Source organism: Astatotilapia calliptera, unplaced genomic scaffold, assembly GCF_900246225.1.
Source record: "Astatotilapia calliptera unplaced genomic scaffold, fAstCal1.2 U_scaffold_130, whole genome shotgun sequence".
Lineage (NCBI taxonomy): Eukaryota > Metazoa > Chordata > Actinopteri > Cichliformes > Cichlidae > Astatotilapia > Astatotilapia calliptera.
In genome coordinates, this window is record NW_020535653.1 from 1 (window position 1) to 21,343 (window position 21,343).

Sequence of the window (21,343 nt, forward strand, 5' to 3'; positions counted from 1 at the left end):
TCACTGCACTGATTTGGATCATCGGCGCGTTGTGTGAGCGAGGCGTCTCATGGCTGCTATGTTGTTTTTCCGCAGAAACAATGGAGAAGCTGCTGAAAAGGGAAAAAGAAGTCTCTACTCTCACTTCCCAGGTTGAAGCCCTCAAATCACAAATCGGAGGTAAACAAGCGCGCAGCGCCCTTTTCCCGAGCTCGCCGACGTCTTTGTTCTTTCAGCGCTTTCGTGACAAGATATCCTGAAATATTGAGTTTCTGCGGAGGCATTGTGTCTTTCACGTACAGGTGTTTCATTTCAGGATAAAGAGAGGCGAAGCTTGATATTTTCCTGCAGCATTTCCTTCAAGTTTAGGTTTTAAACTGAGAACTTGTCAGCTCTCTCTCTCAATAAATAAAAAAATAAATAAATATGCATGTTTGTGCGGCGACTGGAGGCTTTATTTTCCGACAGTCACGCCGAGTTCATCGCGCGGGGGAACGTGTTCTTCACCGTTACACTCTTTGATCGTCACCCAGAAATCTTTTGATAAGTTTCATCACATCAAAAGCACCCAAACGCACGCTTTATGTACTTCAGATAATCAAATTGACACACTTTGAAGAAGGAATGTAAATAATTTAAAACGAGAAAAGAAAAATATAAAACTCGAAGGATAGTTGTATTCGTCTCTTTTTATTCTTTTTTTAAAACTCTGGGGTCATCACCGATGACCCTGATCTGTAAGAATTTTCAAACAAAAACTGCACAAAGTTTAGATCAAATATTAAGACGACCTTCTTTACTTGTTTATGAATGAAATAGAAATTGATTTTTGAAGATGGTAAGGGGAAATGACATCAGCAGCGAGAGATCTGAAATATCTAAAACACTATTATTGCGGTGTCTTTAGTGTTGCAAACTATCGATTTGTTTTTAGCGCTGGAGGGCAAAGTTCGCAGCGGGGAGAAGAGAGCCGAAGCCCTGGCCAAGGAGAAGACGCGCATGGAGGCAGAGCTAGAGTCCATGACCAAGAAATCCCATGATGCCTCTGGGCAGCTAGTGAGCATCAGCCAGGAGCTGCTGAAGAAGGAGAGGTAATTTGACACGGAGACTGTATTGATTTGACATTCTGCCTCAGCACTTTCTCAATAACAGCAGCGAAGGATGACACCAGTGTATTATACATGCAGACACCACCAGCACTTATTGCATGACCTTGAAGCACTGCTCCTCCTTCCTTTTTGCTTTTCATCCGGTTGTTCTTGCAGTTACTCTGATACTAAGAGGTTTTGATTTATGATGCATTTTCTCCATTTTCTGGAGAAGACAAAGAAGTTTCTGTGGCATTTTATGTAATTTAATGTTGTAGTTTTTGTTTGTGGTTTGCAAATGTAGAAACCCAACAAGAGACACGGGTTGGAAACTAGCAATAGCTATAACCTGCTTCATAATCCATATTGGAACTATGTTAAAATGCATTATGCCTTATAGTGTGTGCGCGCGCACGCACACACACACACACACACACACACACACACACACACGAAGCAAAGATTTTTATTTTTCACCTGAGTAACAAAAAATGTCTGTAATGAATCGCAGACCTTTTTTACATTTCACACCATCATTCGACCGAGTGATAAAGCAGAAACACCGACGCAGCTCTAAAGTGATGGATGACTGCTCGTGCTTCTGTCAGAAGCTTTATGAAAATATCTGACTTTGTGCCAGCACATACGGCCCCTCCGCACCTCCTTTAAAGCGGTGCCTGAAGTCACTGAGAGCAGCTGGCTGAGGTTTCATCTCCAACAAAGACCTGCCAGATGGCCACCTCTCTATACTGAAGAGTCTGGTAGAGTTTAGTGCACACTGTCCAAAAAAAAAAAAAAAAAACCCCACTCTGCTTAATATGGTCATTATTTAACCACCCAAGTGTAAAAGGCAGCCAGTGCATCGTTGCAGAGGCGCAGGGTCGCTCCTTTGTTCATTAAGCCATTCAGAAAATGTGTTTTTCTGCAGCGCTGTTGAAAAAGTTGTTTTCCATTATTCTGACATTATGCAGTCCCTACATTATTCATGATGATGATGTTAGTGAACTACCGCACTAATTAATTAGAGTTGGGTATACATTAGGGTCCTCAGTGATAAAGCTGGTATTTCAGCATGTGACATACACTCGCCTGCCACTTCTTTAGGAACACCTTTCTAGCACCAGGTTGGATCTTTTGCCTTCAGACGTCCTTTAATTATTCATGGCACAGATTCAACAAGGTGCTGGAAACATTGCTCAGAGACTTTCGGTTCATGATAGCATCACAAAGCTGCTGCAGATTTGTTGGCTGCACATTCATGATACAATCCCACCACATCCCAGTGAAATCAGTGTCAAGTTTAAGAAAGCAGTTTGAGATGATTTGAGGTTTGGGGCATGGTGCCCGCTGCATGACAGGGGTAATCGGTACAGTCATGAAGGGAATGACATGATCAGCAACAGTAGGGACCCAAAGAGTCCACTCTGTCATACCAACATCAGCAACCTGATGGTAGCATGCAGGATGGATATGTATCTGAATGTCACAGCAGAAATCGAAACTCAGAACAGACCAAGCAGCGTTTTTCTAATTTTAGTGAGCTGTGCAAAGTAGGCTGGAGTGGGACCCAGTGTGGTCCTCTGCTGCTGTAGCTCATCTGCTTCAAGGTTTAAAGCACGATGTGTTCAGAGATGCTTTCTGTTTGACTTGATTGTGACAAGTGGTTATTTGAGTTACCGTTGGGCCCACCTAACACCTTCAGCGTGGTCAGCCATTTTCCTTTGACGCTCTGATATCAACAAAGCATTTTCACCCAGAGAACTGCTGCTCACTTCACGGATTCTTTGTAAACCCTACAGTTGGTAGTCGAGGAAAAGTAGAGTAGTAGATCAGCAGCTTCTGAAGTACTCAGAGCAGCCCACCTGGGTCAAAGACACACACACACACACACACACACACACACACACACACACACACACACCATGGAGGACTTTCCTTTAATCATGAAAAATTCAAGCAACTTTTCATGAAATTGACTTTTTAATTAATGGGAAAAATTCTAATTATTTTGGTCAATATTCAGATCATTGATAGACTTAATTAATCAAAATTTTAATAAACCCTTTAAAAAGTTTTCCTTTATAAGTAGATGTCTTTGTATGTTGATTAGAATTTAACTTATTTAAAAAATACACTGAACTAAGTCTGTCACAGCTTGGTAGAATTTGGGGGAAAAGGGGGTTGCAGTGAAAGATAAAACGGGAGCGCCTTGGTGAAGCGAAATGTGGCGCAGTAATAGTTTTGTAATTGTTTTAATGATCACTGGAGGCCAAAATTGTAATTGAAAATAAAATTAGATTAATTCCACAGCCCTGCTTCCACTCATTTTAAAACAGGCTTTGAACAGACTTTTGATATAATGATGCATCTCTCACCTCAATAAACCTGCCACACCTCTTAGGCAACAGACTCACGTTACACCACAGCACATAATCTGTTAATGTATCGATTAGACCAGACGGAAAAGATGTTCTTACAGAGAAACACACCCGGAGCGCTTCTTAGAAAGATGAAAATAACACTGTTTTGTTGAGATGAAATATTTCCACGAGTGCAGGAAACATGTTAAAGTTGCTAAAACCTTTGGCTAGCATGCAGTGCAAAGGTACAGAAAACTGTTCCCCGGTGTAAATGTGGTTTACTGATGCAAGTATGTCGGCAAACAGCCAGTGTACTTAAGATGATGTATACTTGGAGTAAGTAGCAGGAGCAGTGCCGCCTACGCTATTCCCACCGGCCTGTCTGCCTGACATATTCACATATTGTGATTGCTTTTGGATAATAATGATCTTTGAGCAGGGTCTGAGCAAAGCGAGTGATTCATATAATCCTTGACAGGGAAACTGTGGTGCTTTTACCACCTCTGAAGAGTCCAGTTCTTACTGCATTTCTGCAGGTCAGGAAACCAGAAACACAGACACAAAGCAACTTTTCCCCTCTGTGTGTGTGTGGTTTTTTTTTTAAAATCACAGGAGTCTGAATGAGCTGAGGGTGTTACTCCTGGAATCACATCGTCATTCCCGGGATATGGACAAAGACCTGAGCCGAGAGGTCCACAAGGCTGAGTGGAAGGTCAAGGAGCAGAAACTTCAGGATGACATCAAGACGCTTCGAGAAAAACTGCTTTTACTGGTGAGAACAAAGCACCGTGGAATGATTGGACAACACTAAACCACATGTCGGTCCCACATTTTGAGGCTTTTCTTTTTTGTTATTTAAATTAATGTTAAAAACTAAGTTTAGAAATACAGGAGAATCAGCACCTTGATAAGCCTGGCCTGTGATTTGTGTGATTATACATTTGTTTTCACAGGTTCAGTGGTCCCAACTATGAAGCACACATTTCTTTAGCATATGAATATAAACATTGGTTGAAAAGCCTTACTTAAGATAACCTGGATGATAATTTACTGACAATAAACTCGCTGGTTTCTAGTTTTCTGATAAAGAATTTTATCAGTGTATACAGTGTGAGCTAGGGCTGTTCGATATGACAGTAACAATGATGGTAAAACCATTGTGTGGCTCCGCTTGATTATTTTCCACATAAAACCTTTCACAATAAAGCTGAAGATCCTGTTGAGGTTTTTCAAAATAAACTGAAATGACGACAAACTACATTATTCTCAAACCTCAAATTTCAGAATATGCAGCAAACAAATTACCTCAAATGAATACAAGTAGTAACTATAAATGGCGTTTACAGTCACCACGTGGATGCAGGCACAGAGAATACCAGCATGGCCAGTAAAGATCAGGCAGAACCAGGTAGTTCCAAACAGAAAGACCAGTCAAAACAAATCCTTAGTCCTAAACGAGGGGCTACCTCTGTAGCATGGACATGGTTTCGTTATGAAAATTCTGACATGGACGAGAAAAATCATCGGTGAAGGTTCTCAGTCATCCAGGTCATTGTAGTCTAAGGAGCTTAGAAAGAAAAGCGTCTGGACTTCTTTAAGTTGCTTGAAGACGTTTCACCTCTCATCCGAGAAGCTTCTTCAGTTCTAGTGTCAAATGGTGGACAGTCCCAGATTTAAGCCCTGTGGGAGTTTCCCCCCCACGAGGGACAATAGACCTCCTAATGATCCTCTACCTAATCACATGAGCCAAGGTGTGAAAACGGGTGTAGGTCACAATCAGCCAGGGTTTCAGGTGAGCTCATTGGGAAACCTGGCTCCACCCTATCATGTGATTTCCTGAGGTCAGATGGCCCAGGGTGTAGGTGGGCATTAAGGCATCTGGGAAGGGATATGAGATTTTGGTCACAGCCCTAGTGTGAACATACCCTAGATTCTCAGGTGCTTTTCAGTCCATGTTGGTCTGCTGTAAAGACGGTTTTGGGTTCACGATGATGATGAGGAGAAGTTTGCTTTGTTAGTATGTTTACTTTATTCCCATTTCATCATCTCGCATGAATGACTTTACAGCATTATTTCTGGAAGTAACCAGCTTTCATACTGAAATTGCCTCGATTTCAGTCTGTTTTATAAATTTGGATTTTGAGCATGCTCAACTTTCCCTGGAAAGATCATTTAACACTGAAGGTTTAATCTTTCATTTAAAATAAAGACACCAGACTTTCTGTCAGGTAAAGAAATAGTTTGGTAATTTGCACTGAAATACAGTCACTTGCCTGCTTGAGATTTCATGTTCAAAACTGAACTTATAACAATGGACTGTTTTCACAAATTGATCAGCCTACTCAAGGGCAACAGAAAGTATTAGAGCTGTTTTTTCAGGTGAGCGATTCTAACTAGCAAACATGCTGTTATTTTATTTTGTAAAAGCAAAACAGTTTTTAAACTTTGTGCACTTTGGGTTTTTTCCTGCAGTTAAATTCAGTTACAAATATGTATTAAGCATTTATGGCACCTGCTACAGAGGCTTTTCCTTCTAAAGGAAAGTTATAATTATAAATACATAACATAACTTTTTAATTTTTAACATTTTTTATAAGACGGGCATAATGTACACTTTTGTTTATCAAATACATTAAAGCATTTGGGAATCTTAAATAAGGTAACACTCATGCTTACATGTGTACCTTCTCCACAAAAAGTCAATTTTAACCTCATTTCTTTTATAATAATTTCCTGGAAAATAATTTGCTCACCCACTAATGGATTGATTTAGGACCTAATCCATACTTCAGCTTGATCTGGATCTGACTTATGTCGTGTCCACAGAGTACTGTCTAAAATATGTCACATTTGACCTCTGACCTCTCCTTCAAAGTCAATAGATTGCTCTGAATGTTAAAGTGATAATAATAGAGCTATTTAAAGAATAGATTGGTTTGAGTATTATCGATTCATTTTATTATGACTTTATCTACATTAGAGTAACAGATTATAACGATTTAAACACATGTATAAAGTTTCATGTAAACTACATGATGTAAATCCTGTAAAATGGGTAATAGAAGCCTGCTCTTTGCACTTGTTTCACTACAAAGTACTTGAAGTGCGTTAAAAACAAAAGAAATATATACAAAACCCATAAACCTAATACAGTTTGGATGATTTAACTTACTTACCAGTTAGCTTGTGCGGTTCTTTCAGGGTCGGGAACGATCCTCCCCTGACCACCGGCGGTACTCGATGCTAGACCCCTCGGCTCTGGACTCGGAGGTGACCCGTCTGCGCCAACGGCTGCTCAGCACTGAGGAAGCCCTGAGGAACGCCTTAGAGCACAACCAACAAGTCGACCAGCTGGTCCAGGCCATGCGGAAGAATCCAGAAAAAAGCCCGGTAAATTTTTTTTAAAAAAAAACAAGATGGAGAAACATGCAACCACACAATCACATATCCATACTACAGCTAGTTTGTGTTTGGGGAATAAACCCAGGCAGACATAGGGAGTACGTGCAAACACTCCACAGAAAGGCCTCTGCAGGCAGCAAATGCAATCACGCTTTCAATCCCCACCTAGACTGCATGCATGCAGCCAGAACCAGAACGTTTCTGGTACCAAATCCCATCAGTCTCCTACAAATGGTAGCTATTAAGACTGTTTTAAGATGTTAAAACCCAGGTCACCTGAACAGGTCTTCTAATGTCCAATCAGGCCAAGAACAGGACTAAAATGATCATTTCTGACTGTTTTCCAGGTCCACGGTGCAAATTCGGCTAATGGAATTCACCACCAGGAGTCACACAGCGCTCAAGATGTTGGTATTCTTTCCTTTTGCTTTTTTCAGTCATTGATTTAATAATAAAAATAATACATTTTAAGGAAGACATGCTTTACGTTTCCTTCCCTAGGAACAACACTGATATGAGCAGAAGCGATGAGAGTGGGACGCTGACGTGACCCCGAGTGAACTGGGACGTGCTGAAGTACACCTGAAACGTCAAAGTTTGGTCCGACGTGTCTCCCGATGCTGCGGTGGACGCCTGAAACATTTCAGTTTACAGTTAATACCAAAACAGCGAATCTCTGTCTCAAGTGAATATATGTGTTGTTACAGAAAGCACCTATTAGCCAATCATGAAGACCACTTAAAAGTACTTTAAACAGGAAAAAATAAAAAAAGAGATATGGACGTGAAGAGATTATCAGCTCAACAACTGCTGAGAACTGGCAGTGTGGCAACTTTTGATGCTTTACATTAGTTAGAAAATTTGAAGTTTTGTCATTCGCTGAAGTCTGAATGACTGCGCTGAATTTTGACGAAGAAAGCAAAAAGACTGATGGACGACGAGAAGAAAAACTGGGTCTCAGTCGCTTTGTTTTATTTATTACTTTTATTTTGCTCCTTGGCTTTGTAATAATCCTGTCTGCTGTACGTGAGCTGATGGCCTGATTTTGTTTTTATTTTAAAGGAAGTTTGACTCGTGTCTCACCTTGCTTGATATCTGATGAGGATTGGTAGCAAACATTACCCTTAATCCAGAATTATTTGAACTCAATTTTAGTTACACTGCACCAGATCAAAACAAGTCATCTCAGGGCACTCGCCATAGTAACTACAACATTACACTATAGTAATAGCATCTCTGCTACCAACTTTGTGAAAATAACCAGTTTTTACAGTCACTTTTCAACTTTGTGTTTTTAAAAGGAACATGAGCACTGAACAAATACAAAAGCAACAGTTTGTTGCAATATAGGAGAAGATGACAGAGAAGGTGGAAGAATAGTACAAAGCAATGCTGTCCTGTCTGCAGACCGAGTATGTACTGATCCAGCACAGTGCTGGATGTTGACCTGAGCGTTTGAAAGCTTGGCCATGTTTAATATGAGCAGTCACCATGATAACAGTATATACATAAGGAAAAGTGTAATAAGCCCAATGTAAACAGAATATAAGGACAGTGAAGGACGGGCTTTACTGAACAGTGGGATCATTTCTATTCCTCTACAGCCACCGCCTGGTCAACATTTGTTTGCAGCAAACAGGAAAAACACCCTTGAAGTTATGAAGTTCTCAGGCAGCTCCTCAGAACCATTTGGTCCCAAAGCGCCTTAATGTACGTCTACTGGTAGAAGCACGATGAGCACAAAGTTAGGTTCAGTGTGGTCGTTTAAATGTTGACTGGAGCTCTTTTAACGGTCATTTCTGATCCAAGGATAAAATACAAATCAACCTCTTCCCGTCTTGGAAGACCCCGCCCTCCCTCGCCAACACACATGAAGAGCGTCATCTGTTACAGGACTGATGGTGATGATGTTACTACCAATCCTCCCTTAAGGTGTTTGTTAAGCCTTTCAGCCATTTACACATCAGTGGACTCATTGTGCAGACTGAACCTGGGAGACGTTGCAGGACATTTGTAGTACAAATACAGTGAACCATTTCAGACTTTTTCATTGTCTAAAACTGTCTGACCGCGCATCAATACATCTTTCTCTGATCGGTGGCTTTGTGTTAATTTACTATATATGGTACAAAATACAGTGTGAGCCTATTGTAATGGCCCTGGATTTCTTTACTGACCCTTTCTGAAGTCTTCTGAAGGGCTTTCCCAGGAGCTAAAACCCAAACAGCAGTGTGGGAATGTGGGAAGTTACGTTCGTCCTTCCCTGGATCGAAATCATCCGGATTTCATTTGCCTCTAACATTTATACTCTTAAGTCTTCCAAATATTGTTTTTATCCATTTGTCAAACTGAACTAAGGGGGGATCCTGTTTGTAGTTGGTCACAGGTTGCTATTGCTTCACAGGAGACACTACACAGAGGTGGGGTGGGGGTGTGCAGAAAGGCTTGAGTAGTGTCCCCTGAGAACACATGCAGGGCAGGTACTGGTCAGCTCAAATAAAACCTGAATTTTCCACTGGATATTGTACATGGCCTTTACAGCTGGAGGGTTCATACCCTTTGGAGTATTGCTGCGATGGTTTTGGAGATTGAGTCATTAAATATTAACAATGCAGGCAAGGGCTGCTGGTGTTTTATTTCACACCCTTTCATGCTTATACGACTTTCAGCATGTTTGTTTTTGAGACCAAGCGCAGCAGATCGGAATATTTCTGCAGAGCTGGTTTAAAGCGGTGGTGTCGGATTTAGGGGCTCGGCGGTTTAGGAGATTCAGCCAACAACCATAATGTGCATGGTTAAATATTTGTCATTAAATAAAACGCAGTGATATCAGCGAGAAAAGATGGCAATAAATCCTTCATGAGGGAAAAGTTGCCACACGGTGGAGATGAGACATCCAGACGCTGCACACTAATTTACAATCTCTAGATTTCTAGCCTCCAGATATATCAGTTTTATTTGTTGGCCTTGGCAAATGTCAGGGCTTATCCACATGTCCCAGTTTCTGCTAGAGGGCTGATTGGTTATGCAGGTGACATTTTGAATAAGTAAGAAGTGACTTATTTGTAAAAGCACAGCATAGATGAGGCACAGATGTCATTTTTGCTCTTGGTGAAACAGAGTTGAACACAGCAGTTAAGAGGGGAAAGTAACTGAAACTAGTGAGATTGCAATGGATTTAATGTAAATAACTTATGATTAAAATTTAATGATCCAAGTACTTTTAAAAGAAACGTTCCCTTTTCCTCACAGATGGGATATCAAGCTAATGTTAGTTTACGGGGCATGTATAACTAAACTTGGTATTAAGACGGTTGGACAAGTTAAATGATTGCATGCTGATGTCTATTTAATGTAATAAAGTAACCAGTGCATCAAAAAAAATAACCAAGTAAACCTAAGTTTCACCATTTATTACGTTAAATATTAATAAAGCCATATGAACAGTTTTATTTATATTTAATATAATAAAGTAACCAATCAATTTATTGTGTGTTTTAAAAAAATAAATAAGGAACCAAGTAAAAAGTTACACTTGGATTTACTTGGTTCCTTTTTTCTTTACATTAAATATAGTGCAGCTATTTATATAGCATGTTTCAAAGCATAAGCTATAACAGACATTCTAGCACAATCCTTTTTTTTTTTACTAAAATCAGATAAAGCTGGATGTAAATAATATTACCCATAAAACAAATAAGTGTAAAAAATATATATAACTTAACATTAATAAACACCGTAGAAATAAAATGAAGTAAGATCATCAGTAGTCCAATGAAACTAAAACAAAAATGAAAACAAGCAGAAATTGGGAACAATTACGTTTAAAACCAGCAACTATAGACTAACAGCTAATGGCTAAACAGGCATGTTTCTACTTTTAAACTTCTAATGGTCCAGTGCACCTAACAAGACTTTGCAAGGCATAAAACCTAAAACGGGTTTCATTACCATTTGTTGTGACTCATGAAATAACCTGATCCTGCTGACCCGAGGGGTCAAGCTGGGTCGTAGCTTACTGGCAATCAGAGCGATATTGATGTCTCGGACCGTGGAGCAAAACAAAAATACGAGCTCAAATTTTAAAAATCAATTCTAAAGCTAAAGTGAAGCCAACGACCTTACGACAGCTGTTAAAAGGTCATAGTAAAACTGACTTTTTTAAGACTAATTAAACATTCACAACTATTTACATAACAGATGGCCAAGACTGGGATTATAGTTTATAAATTCAGTTCAACTTCTACAATATATTACATATGCAGATCACAGTGGAGCTAGAGAAGCAGAAAAACTTTACATATTGAGGTTTAAGCACTACATTTTAATTCTGGTTATTTTGTCAGAATCTAGAAACTTTTTCTTATTTTTAAATATTCATATATTTCCACACCTGCATGGAAATGTAAAAAAGAAAAGCACCTCTTCTCTAGGATCTGAACTTTACCCTATATCAAACAGACATGAGCTATTTTGGGCAATCACTGCAGCTATGGCATAACTTCCATGGCCACAAGATCCATGTAGCGGCTGTAGATCCACTTTGGACAGATCCTAATCCTAAAAATACTTTGGATACTGCGCAGCTATCGCATCAAAGCACCTACGCAGTCTATGAAGGATTTCTTAAAACACAAAGTAATGTGTGAAGTTGCTGTCAAGTGGCAGACGGTGATTTAAATAGCCACAGTCTAAATAAAATATATGCGCGTTTCACTATTATTATTTTTTAAGGACATTCTCCTTTCCGTGTACATTTTGCTCTCTGAGGGTTTTTCCAGAGGTTGCTCCGTTAATCCTGTATGTAAATTGCAGCCAATAGATGCTGTTGTTGAGTTGGGCTGGGATTAGCAGGAGGCGAATGAGTTTCAATTTTACTGGATTACAGAACAAAGAAAGGGGAAAGGGACACCCTGCTCTGTTAAGGGGAAAAAACAGACATAAAACTAAGAAAAAAAAAATACACAAATAGCAGACAACGGGACGTGAGCTCGAAGTCGTCGTTGTGATGATCCGGATTACGATGTTTTAGCAGATGGCACAGCTACATTGTGGATGGGAATTGTGAGCGTTTCTGATGGATTAAAACGGGGGAATAAACCTATTCCGGGATTGACAGCAGCAACAAGGCTATTTAATCGCTAATTAAGGTGAGATTTCGATGTCCGTTTTGACATTATTGAGGAGTTACGTTCTGCGCCCTCGCAAAGCTTGCGGCTTTTGTGATTGTGCATTTAGAAATTACAGATTATAACCTAATTTCGGGACTGGGGGAGGAGATGAAAGGAAAGTGCTAGCGCTAGCTAGCATAAAGGGGGCTAGCGCCGCACTGCTAGCTCAACGCTCTAATGCTACCGTTAGCTAATTAGCCAGCGATTATTAGTTAGACATATGGTAAGTAGCGTAGAAAGGTTACCGATAGTTAGCAGGTTTCAGGGACTCCTCCCTTTAACCTTGCGAGCGGAAAGCTAGCCTCTGTTTATGACTGGGATGCAGCGTCTGTCTGCATGGCAAATTATCCCCCATATTTCTTTTTAACGCTATCACTTACCAGAAGGTTACCCAGCTAATACAACAAAGCCAGCTAGCCGCATTAGCAAGTGTAAGAAAGGAAGCTACACATTTCAACTTTCAGCCAAAGGATTTGAATAACTAACAGCGTTGTCGACTTTCATACCAGCCTCGACACACAGGCACTGCGCCGCAGTTAACTTTAACAGAAATCACTAGCCGTCCTATAATTACACCCAGTTTTAAAACAGCGCTCGGTACTCTAAATCAGTGGTTGCATGTATCCAAACAGCGAGCGTTTAATTTGGACATTAGTGTGTTATTTTCTTGTCGTTTTAACCTCAGCTGCTTTCTTGTAGACACACGTTAAAGTTTGTTTTTGAAAACAGCTGACTGGAGTGAAACTATCAGCTGTTGGTGTTTGGAGAAATTAGCTGAGGGGGAAAAAGTAGACATCCCATCCATGTCTGATGCGATTTCACTGCTTACCTTTCCCATTTACCTCAGCTGTGACGTGAACTTTTTAAAGAGTATTTAAACAGATGTGCAGTATGAAGACAGCATCGTGCCAACTCAGTTGAAATTACTGTAGTCGAAATCTACTTTAATTTTTCTTTAGTAAAATACAGTTTTAACATAGTTGAAGTTCTGTTAAACTGACCAGAAAGTGAAGCTTCTGGTCAAATAAAGGTTTAGAGAAAAAAAAAAAAAAAAGTTTCCCTGGTTCTTTATCAGTTTCCTTATGTCACATATACCCTTTCTTACTCCAATAAAAAGGTTTTATCAGAGTAAAAATCAAACCTCTTTAGGAGATGTTTAAGTTTAAGGTGTTACAGCCGACTCGATTTTCAACTTTTAACTTTGGAGAACTTAGGAAAAAAAGAAAAAAAAATATCACACCAGTGGTGACTTAGTTTCTGACACAGCAAACAAAAGGATTGTCTGCTGCTGGAAGGAAATGTTAGATAACATCTATCAAACCACACCCAGACTTACAGCAAGGTGCCGTGCCTTTCCATGAAAAGGGACAAAAAAACAAAAACCAAAACACTCTACCCTCAATGACTTGCATATAATTATTCTAGCAGGATGAACTTTAGATTAAGCGTCGTTTTCGCTTCCCTTTCCCAATCAGACACCTTCTGAGGACTGCGCTTGATTGACATCTTTGTTACACTCCCGAGTTGGCTCGCACTTCTTTGGGCCGGTGAAACTAAAACATTTACAGACTCTTAAGTTGCACACCACCAGCTGGAACGATTTCAGTCTGTTTTCGGCTCAGTTTCCTCACACAAATATGCTACTTATGCCAGCCTGAAACACTGGCTTTTTGAGCACAGCGGCATCATAAACGGCACAATAAAAACTCAGTTCACATTGCTTTTTCTGGTTAGATCCAAGGCAAAATTGACCCCCATTTGAAAACATTTCAAAGCTATGAAAGGATGAAATACAGAAATTAAACTTCGTTTACAATCAGTTTCAACCTTGAGTAGTGCATCACAAACTAGCTTTCGATGCTTTTCCCACATCTATACTTCACAAATCTGTGAACAGGAAAGGATTGTTTTAAAAGCACCTCCATTACCTGATGTTGGCTATAACACAGTGGAAATTTAACATCGCAGGACACACCCAGTTATTTTGGTTCACGAAGCTTTGCCATTAGCTTAAACCTTCAACCTGAGCACAGGCCTAATCAGCCACAATAATTGGAGACACCTGTGCGGCTAAGCAGGTGTGCTGGAAACCCTTCTCTCTGTGATGGTGACCTTGAGTGGTATTATTATGGTACACCATTTAGGATTAATAGTTAGTTATATATATATATTTAAATATAATTGGTGTTTACCTGCAGGCCTTTTTATTTATAGTTTCTTTATGTAATTTGATCTTTTTTGAAACACACCTTTGAGCCACAAATACATGAAAAGATGTCTACATTTGTAAGAATTGCAGTAGACCAGGTGCTGTCCCTACACCACATAAGTTCTATAGGAGCACCTCGTACTAAAATAGGTCTATCTTTAATTCACCTTAGTCAGCAAGAAACATTGAACCTTATGAATCACACTAACATTAACCTTGCCTACCTCTGATGCAAGATAGAGGTTTAGTATTTATTTAGGGAATTAAAATCTAAAGTTTTAGTGCCTTCAAAAACAGTGGCTAAATATCTTAAAGGGGACCTATTCTGCTCATTTCCAGCACCATGTATTTATTCTTTTTACACTCAGTAGGTCATCTTCTGAGAGAAAGGTTGACAGTATAATCCTGGATACTGACCCTAATTAATCCATCGGGGTGTGTGGAAACGTAAAAGCGCTGTATAAATGTATGTATAAAAGTCCTTTAGTGGTTGGTTTGAGACGACAAGCTTTACAGAAGTATCACCCCGAAAGCCAACCCTCCCGATTGGCTGCTTCCCACAAAAAGAAGGTTTGAACAGCAGTAGGAGGGGCTTCTGTGCTCACGTCAAGAGCTGTGTGCCGGTGATGACTGTAAAACATACAGCTTAACTCTTAATGACATCATACAGAGCCAACAGTAGGAAGAAACGTCAGTTTTAAAGCAGTAGGAAGGCTGAGTTTTAGGCTCACAGGGATTACTTGTACATATGCTGACTTCATTGTTTGAACTTAGGTTATGTTTAATATAAGCATCCATTATAGTACAACAACAGCACTGTATATTACAGAAAATAAGGGGTTTTGACTTGATGTGGCTACGTTTCGCCTTGTTTGTAGAAAGTAAAACATTAAGACTTGAGGTATAATAGCTACGCTGAGTTTTTTGTTTCATGTGATCATAAAAATGTCTTGTGTCAATTAACATCTGAGCACTCAGACTGAGTTTTGGTTTTGCATTAAGCTGAATTCATTATATTCATTTACCACTTGCTGATGATGATGCTCAGGCAGTTTGCAGAGAATCTTAACACGCATTCGAAACACTGCAAGTTGACTAGATCATAACCAGATAGAGAGAAAGTCGTATGTCTTTTGTGTCATATCGGGTTACTGATTATGTTATAGGCGAATTAATGGAATTGAATTTTCATTTAAAAGTCAATTGTGGTTTACACCGATGATAAAAATAAAGTTTTTCTTTAATTTGTGCGTTTTCCCATGCAGCATGTTCTTTTCCTTCATTTTTGCTCTTTCATGTAGTTCCCATTTGCTCGTTGCCAGGCTGTGGCTGCTTTAATTCAGGTCACATTCATTCATTTAGTTTATTCATTTGAGCTGCAATCAGAGTTACTGAAAACTCTCTTAATAAAAAGAGTTTTATCTGTCTTCCTTTTTTAAATTGAGTAAATCCACCATTTTTCCAGTTTATGTGAACATTTGTATTAAATAACCATATTGTCAGTACTGGACAAAAATGAATGTCATTAAGAGTTTTGCTATAATTGAGCAGCCCTAGCAGGCAGGACCTTTATCAATGGCTCAAAATTGTTCTGTCCAGGATAGGGCTGCCACAAACGATTATTTTGATAGTCGACTAGTCACCGATTATTTTTGCGATTAGTCGACTAATCAGATCATGCATCCATTGGACGTAAAACGTACAGCTTATTGCACCAGCAGCATCTGCTCTTATATAACTACCATTAGCTTACAGCTTTAAGTGTTTAAGGTATGTGCTAACTAAAAATAAAGACAAGATGATAGTTTATTAAATTTTAATGAAATCTGCAGATTGTTTAGGTGAAGTTTAATAAACTCAGCCGTCTGCTCCTTGCTATCTAAAATATAACAGGACACCGGAGTATATTCTTGAGCATCTCACACTTCTGATAATCAGCTGTCTGCTTGACGTTTATTCAGCTGTGTAAAAACTAACTTCAATCTCAGCCAAATCGATTTACTCAGGAACAAATAAAATACTAAAAAAAGCCAAACAATAACATTTTTAAGTTATCTATGTGACTTATATATGTTCAACCTGAGTACCGAAGGACGGCGGTGGGTTTGAAAACGATTTGCCGGGAGTCCGGTGTTCTCACGGCTCTAGTGAGCCTAGCCCCCGGCTAGCTATCGAGCTAGTGGGCAACAGAAGTCTCCGAAAACGTCGAAGCGCTTTTGAAAATATGCGGTGTCTTGATAAACTGAGCAGATATTTGAGGTTTACACAGCTACATTCTCGCCTGAAAATATGTTAAACGTTTATTTACTGACCCAGAAAGAATAATAAGTAATATTAAAACTAACTAGCTGCCGCCATTGTCGGAAACTGAGCAGGGCTGCGCTATGAATTCTGGGACAGAGCTTCTTCTTCTTCTTCGGGGTTTAACGGCAGCTGGCATTCTTGTACATGCAGTGCTGCCATCTTCTGTTTCAGTCCGTTGTTACATTCTTAAATCCTACTACTCATTCCTGCGTCTTTTGGGATCTTACAAAGCTTCAAACGACGCGTCGACTATTAAATTAGTCGTCGATGATTTTGATAGTCAACATAATCGTGACTAGTCGACTAATCGTGGCAGCCCTAGTCCAGGATGATTTTTATGAATAAGAATAAGAACAACTTTATTTATCCCGAGGGAAATTATTTTGTCATGTACATGCTCAAAGCAGCAGGAGAGACAGAGGAACAGATGAATAAGATATATGATATACAATATATACAATAAGAATAGTAGTGTACAGTAATATACAGTAGGAATAGTAGGAGTATTTTGGACCTTAGTACAATTGGTCCGTAGATGGTTAAGACAAAGAGTCAGTGTAGCCTTACTTTAAAGAAATCTCCACATTTTCCTGTTACTTTGAGCAAGCTGGGCACAGTCCAAGGACAACCCCTTTCTGGTGGGCGGCGTAGTTTCTTTACCTTCAGGAAAAACCCCTGTTATGTTAAATAAACTGCATGACTGTTGCTTATACTAACAACGATCGTAAGCCTCTTTTTGCAGGCTTAGAGTATAATTGAGCTTTTGTAAAAGTGACTGTCTGGATGAAATCATAGTGAATAGTCCCCGCATGCCTGCAAAGTTCACCTCATTCTCCATCAACAGCTGGATTTGCAATAAATAATCTTGGCTTTCCTTTTCTTTCGGGATCATAATAGACTCATTGATTTTGAGCATTGCTTTATTTATGAAAGCCGTTCCATGTTGAACTCTTCAATAGTCACTGAGAATCATAACAGCACTGTGACATTATGCTTGAGCTTCCTCTCGCAAAGCAATTGACATGGCATTATCCCGAGCCTCTGCTTATCCCCACCGTTTGTCCCTCTCTCTCTGCTTCCTTTGCCTTTTAAATATGCGAGGGAAAGAGGCCATCTATTTCCAGGCCATAATAATTTAGGAGGGAGGGAGGGGGTAATGTTTGCTGTGGCCTCAGGGGATGCAGATTTAGATGGCCAATAGACTTGGCACGTTCAAACTGGTGCAGCTGAACCCCACCACACCCACCCTCCTCTTCCTCCCTCTGCCTCTTGTCTGTCTCTCTGCCTCTGTGTCCTCTCTCTCTATTGAGTCAGTGGTTTGGGCTTGCCAGAGGCTAGTATAATGGTTCCCAGTGTCTGGAGAGATTAAAGGCCAGAGCTGCATTGTTCAAATGCCCCGAGATTAGTTTCCAAGGAGACGGGTTTCAGTTGCCATGAGAACATAGTGCCTGGCTTTAGCCGAGCAGCTTTTCTTTAACACTTCCTGTCTGTTTGCAGCTTTGCTTTTTTTGTTTACATGGCCCGTTTTTTCTATGCCTTCCTTCCTTGATTTAGCTACTCATACGATACGATGCTGATGCAGTTATTTTGGAAACATAAGGACTCATTTTAATAATCTGTAACCAGTACCTCTTTTTTTTTAACACCCAAGATCTGTTAAGGAGAAAAGTTTAAGGTCCCAGTGACAGAGTGTATGGTTGTACGCAGCGTTGTGGTGTTTTCAATCAGGAATTAAACAGGAACTGGCCTGTGAGTTATGACACCCGAAATGTATCTGCTTTTTTCACATAATAGGTTTTCTACTTCTAATAATTTAATTACAGTGAACCGTGGCTCATATGAAAAACATTTTAAATAATACAAATATCCACAAATTACGTGTTTGGTTTAACAGAGGATGAAAAAATGTCTTGACAGTGATAACTTCATTGTAATTTTCTTGCATTCAGCTGAGACGTATGCAGAATTAATTTCTTGCACTCAGAATCAGAATCAGAATCAGAAAGGGGTTTATTGCCAAATGTTGAGCAGGTTTACAACATTAGGAAATTGCTGCGGTGCTTCAGTGCAAACGTAGTGTCATAAATAGCACTTAAATAGACATGAAAAAATAAAAGTAGGGATAAGAGTTAAAAGTGCTACGTAGAAAGATATGTGCATGAGCTATACATGAGATATATACATGAGAATAAGAATTAAGAGTGCTACGTAGAAAGATATATACATGAGTGCAGGTGGTGATCAGTGCCAAACATGGAATGATGCAGTGACACAGCGTAGGGTCATGTGTTAGTGGTGGGAACAGTCATATGGTTATTGTTCATGTGTCCAACAGCAGAGGGGAAGAAACTGTTCTTGTGGCGAGAGGTTCTGGTGCGAATGGACCGGAGCCTCCTGCCTGAGGGGAGCAGGTCAAACAGACTGTGTCCAGGGTGAGAAGGGTCAACTGAGATCCGAGCTGCACGCCGCAATGTCCTGGAGGTGTACAGGTCCTGCAGAGATGGGAGTCTGCAGCCAATCACCTTCTCAGCAGAGGGCACAACACGCTGCAGTCTCTGTTTGTCCCTGATAGTGGCTCCAGCGTACCACACGGTGATGGAGGAGGTGAGGATGGACTCGATGATTGCAGTGTAGAACTGCATCATCGTCCGTGTTGGCAGGTTGAATTTCTTCAGCTGCCTCAGGAAGTACATCCTCTGCTGGGCTTTCTTGATGACGGAGGTGATGGTGGGCTCCCACTTCAGGTCCTGGGTGATGGTGGTACCCAGGAAGCGGAATGAGTCCACAGAGGTGATGGGGGTGTCAGTCAGGATGATGGGGGGGAGTGGGGCTGTGTGCTTCCTGAAGTCCACAATAATCTCCACTGTCTTCTGGGCATTCAGCACCAGGTTGTTGTGGCTGCACCAGGACACCAGACGTTCAACCTCCCTCCTGTAGGCAGACTCATCCCCGTCAGAGATGAGCCCAATAACGGTGGTGTCATCTGCAAACTTGATTAGCTTGACAGACTGGTGGGTGGAGGTGCAGCAGTTGGTGTACAGGGAGAAGAGCAGAGGAGAAAGAACACAGCCCTGAGGGGAGCCGGTGCTGATGGTCCGGGAGTCCGAAACATTCTTTCCCAGCCTCACATGCTGCTTCCTGTCCGTCAGGAAGTCAGTGATCCACCGGCAGATGGGATCAGGCACATTCATCTGGGAAAGCTTGTCTCGGAGATGGTCTGGAAGGATGGTGTTGAAGGCAGAGCTGAAGTCCACAAACAGGATCCTGGCGTAGGTTCCTGGGGAGTCCAGATGCTGCAGGATGAAGTGTAGGGCCATGTTGATGGCGTCGTCTACAGACCTGTTGGCTCTATATGCAAACTGCAGGGGGTCCAGGAGGGGGGCCGTGAGGGTCCTGAGATGGGAGAGAACTAGGCGCTCAAAAGACTTCATGACCACAGATGTCAGAGCCACGGGTCTGTAGTCATTTAGTCCAGTGATCCTAGGTTTCTTGGGGACAGGGATTATGGTGGAGGACTTGAAGCAGGCAGGCACATAACATGCCTGCAGTGAGGAGTTGAAAATGCCAGAAAACACTGGGGCCAGCTCGTTTGCACAGTGTCTGAGGGTGGCAGGAGACACACCGTCTGGGCCGGGAGCTTTCCAAGCATTCAGGTTCTTAAACTGCTTCCTCACATCTGCTTCATGAATATGAAGAGTTGTGGTGGGAGGAGGTGGTGTGAAATCCTCTTTTGTGTGGGGTGAGGAGGGGGGTGTTGTAGGTGAACAGTTTGAAGGTGGTGATGGCTCTATGGAGGGGGGAGAGGTGGGGGAATTAGTGTCCAAAGTGCCTCTATTGTTGGGGCCGTTGGAGGTGTGAAGGCTGCCTGATGGCTCGTCAAAACGGCAGTAGAAGTCGTTAAGGGTGTTGGCTAAGAGCAAGTCATCAGTGGAGTGGGGGGTTTTAGGCTTGTAGTTTTAGATTAGATTAGATTAGATAGAACTTTATTAATCCCTCGGGTGGGTTCCTCTGGGAAATTCGATTTCCAAAAAAGCACAGCACCGACAGAAGTTACAGAGTTATACACACACACATATATATAAATACAGAGACAATATAAATAAAATATACGAAGGGGATAAATAGAATAAATAGGAATAAAAATAAAAATACAAGTGAATTGCACATTTCAAGTATTGAGTCTATTGCACCGTTGACTATTTACAAAAGTATTGCACAAAAGGTATTGCACAGTGAGGTGAAGAGGCACTACAGCTTAGTTGTTCCCCCCTCCTTTGTCCTCCTGTTTCCCCTCCCTCTCCCCTCCAGAGAGGAGTTAAACAGTCTGATGGCGTGTGGGACAAAGGAGTTTTTAAGTCTGTTAGTTCTTGTCTTTGGGAGAAGCAACCTGTCACTGAACAGACTCTTCTGATTGTTTATGGCCGTGTGCAGAGGATGCCCAGCATTGTTCATAATGTCCAGCAGTTTCTTTAATGTCCTTTTCTCTGCCACTGTCACCAGAGTGTCCAGCTTCATGCCGACCACAGAGCTAGCCCTCCTGATCAGTTTCTCCAGCCTGGATGAGTCCTTCTTTGCTGTGCTGCTCCCCCAGCACACCACAGCATAGAAAAGTACTCCAGCAACCACCGACTGGTAAAACATCCTCAGGAGCTTCCTGCAGATGTTAAAAGACCTCAGCCTCCTGAGGAAGTACAGCTTTGGGCTTTTTTATACAGGTGCTCTGTGTTGCATGACCAGTCCAGTTTATTGTCCACCCACAGCCCGAGGTACTTGTACTTGTTGACCACCTCCACCTCCTCCCCCTCTATCTGAACCGGCAGTGGACCTGCT

At 41.0% G+C, this 21,343-nt stretch overlaps 2 protein-coding genes across 3 annotated transcripts in view; both read left to right on the forward strand.

Moving 5' to 3' along the window:
• The first annotated feature begins 35 nt into the window (after window positions 1-35).
• Window positions 36-8,646, forward strand: LOC113017474 (CAP-Gly domain-containing linker protein 2-like). Its single transcript, XM_026160623.1, has 6 exons — window positions 36-159; window positions 914-1,070; window positions 4,040-4,199; window positions 6,629-6,817; window positions 7,177-7,236; window positions 7,331-8,646. The coding sequence occupies exons 1-6, from the start codon at window positions 81-83 to the stop codon at window positions 7,340-7,342; spliced, it is 657 nt and encodes a 218-aa protein (XP_026016408.1). The 5' UTR covers window positions 36-80; the 3' UTR covers window positions 7,343-8,646.
• Window positions 8,647-11,447: 2,801 nt separating this feature from the next.
• The window catches only part of LOC113017472 (general transcription factor II-I repeat domain-containing protein 1-like), a 39,552-nt gene continuing 29,656 nt past the window's right edge, over window positions 11,448-21,343 (forward strand). Inside the window, exon 1 of one of the 2 annotated variants that reach the window (XM_026160622.1) lies at window positions 11,448-11,979. The gene's annotated coding sequence lies outside the window, so the exon portion shown is untranslated. The remainder of the gene's footprint in view (window positions 11,980-21,343) is intronic. The other variant, XM_026160621.1, reaches the window with a different exon arrangement.

Excerpts from the sequence above, each read along its gene's own strand:
- LOC113017474 (XM_026160623.1), top strand. The coding sequence starts at position 81 with ATGGAGAAGCTGCTGAAAAGGGAAAAAGAAGTCTCTACTCTCACTTCC. Across the intron at positions 160-913 it reads CCTCAAATCACAAATCGGAG|CGCTGGAGGGCAAAGTTCGC; the intron begins GTAAACAAGCGC and ends ATTTGTTTTTAG. Across the intron at positions 6,818-7,176 it reads AGAATCCAGAAAAAAGCCCG|GTCCACGGTGCAAATTCGGC; the intron begins GTAAATTTTTTT and ends ACTGTTTTCCAG.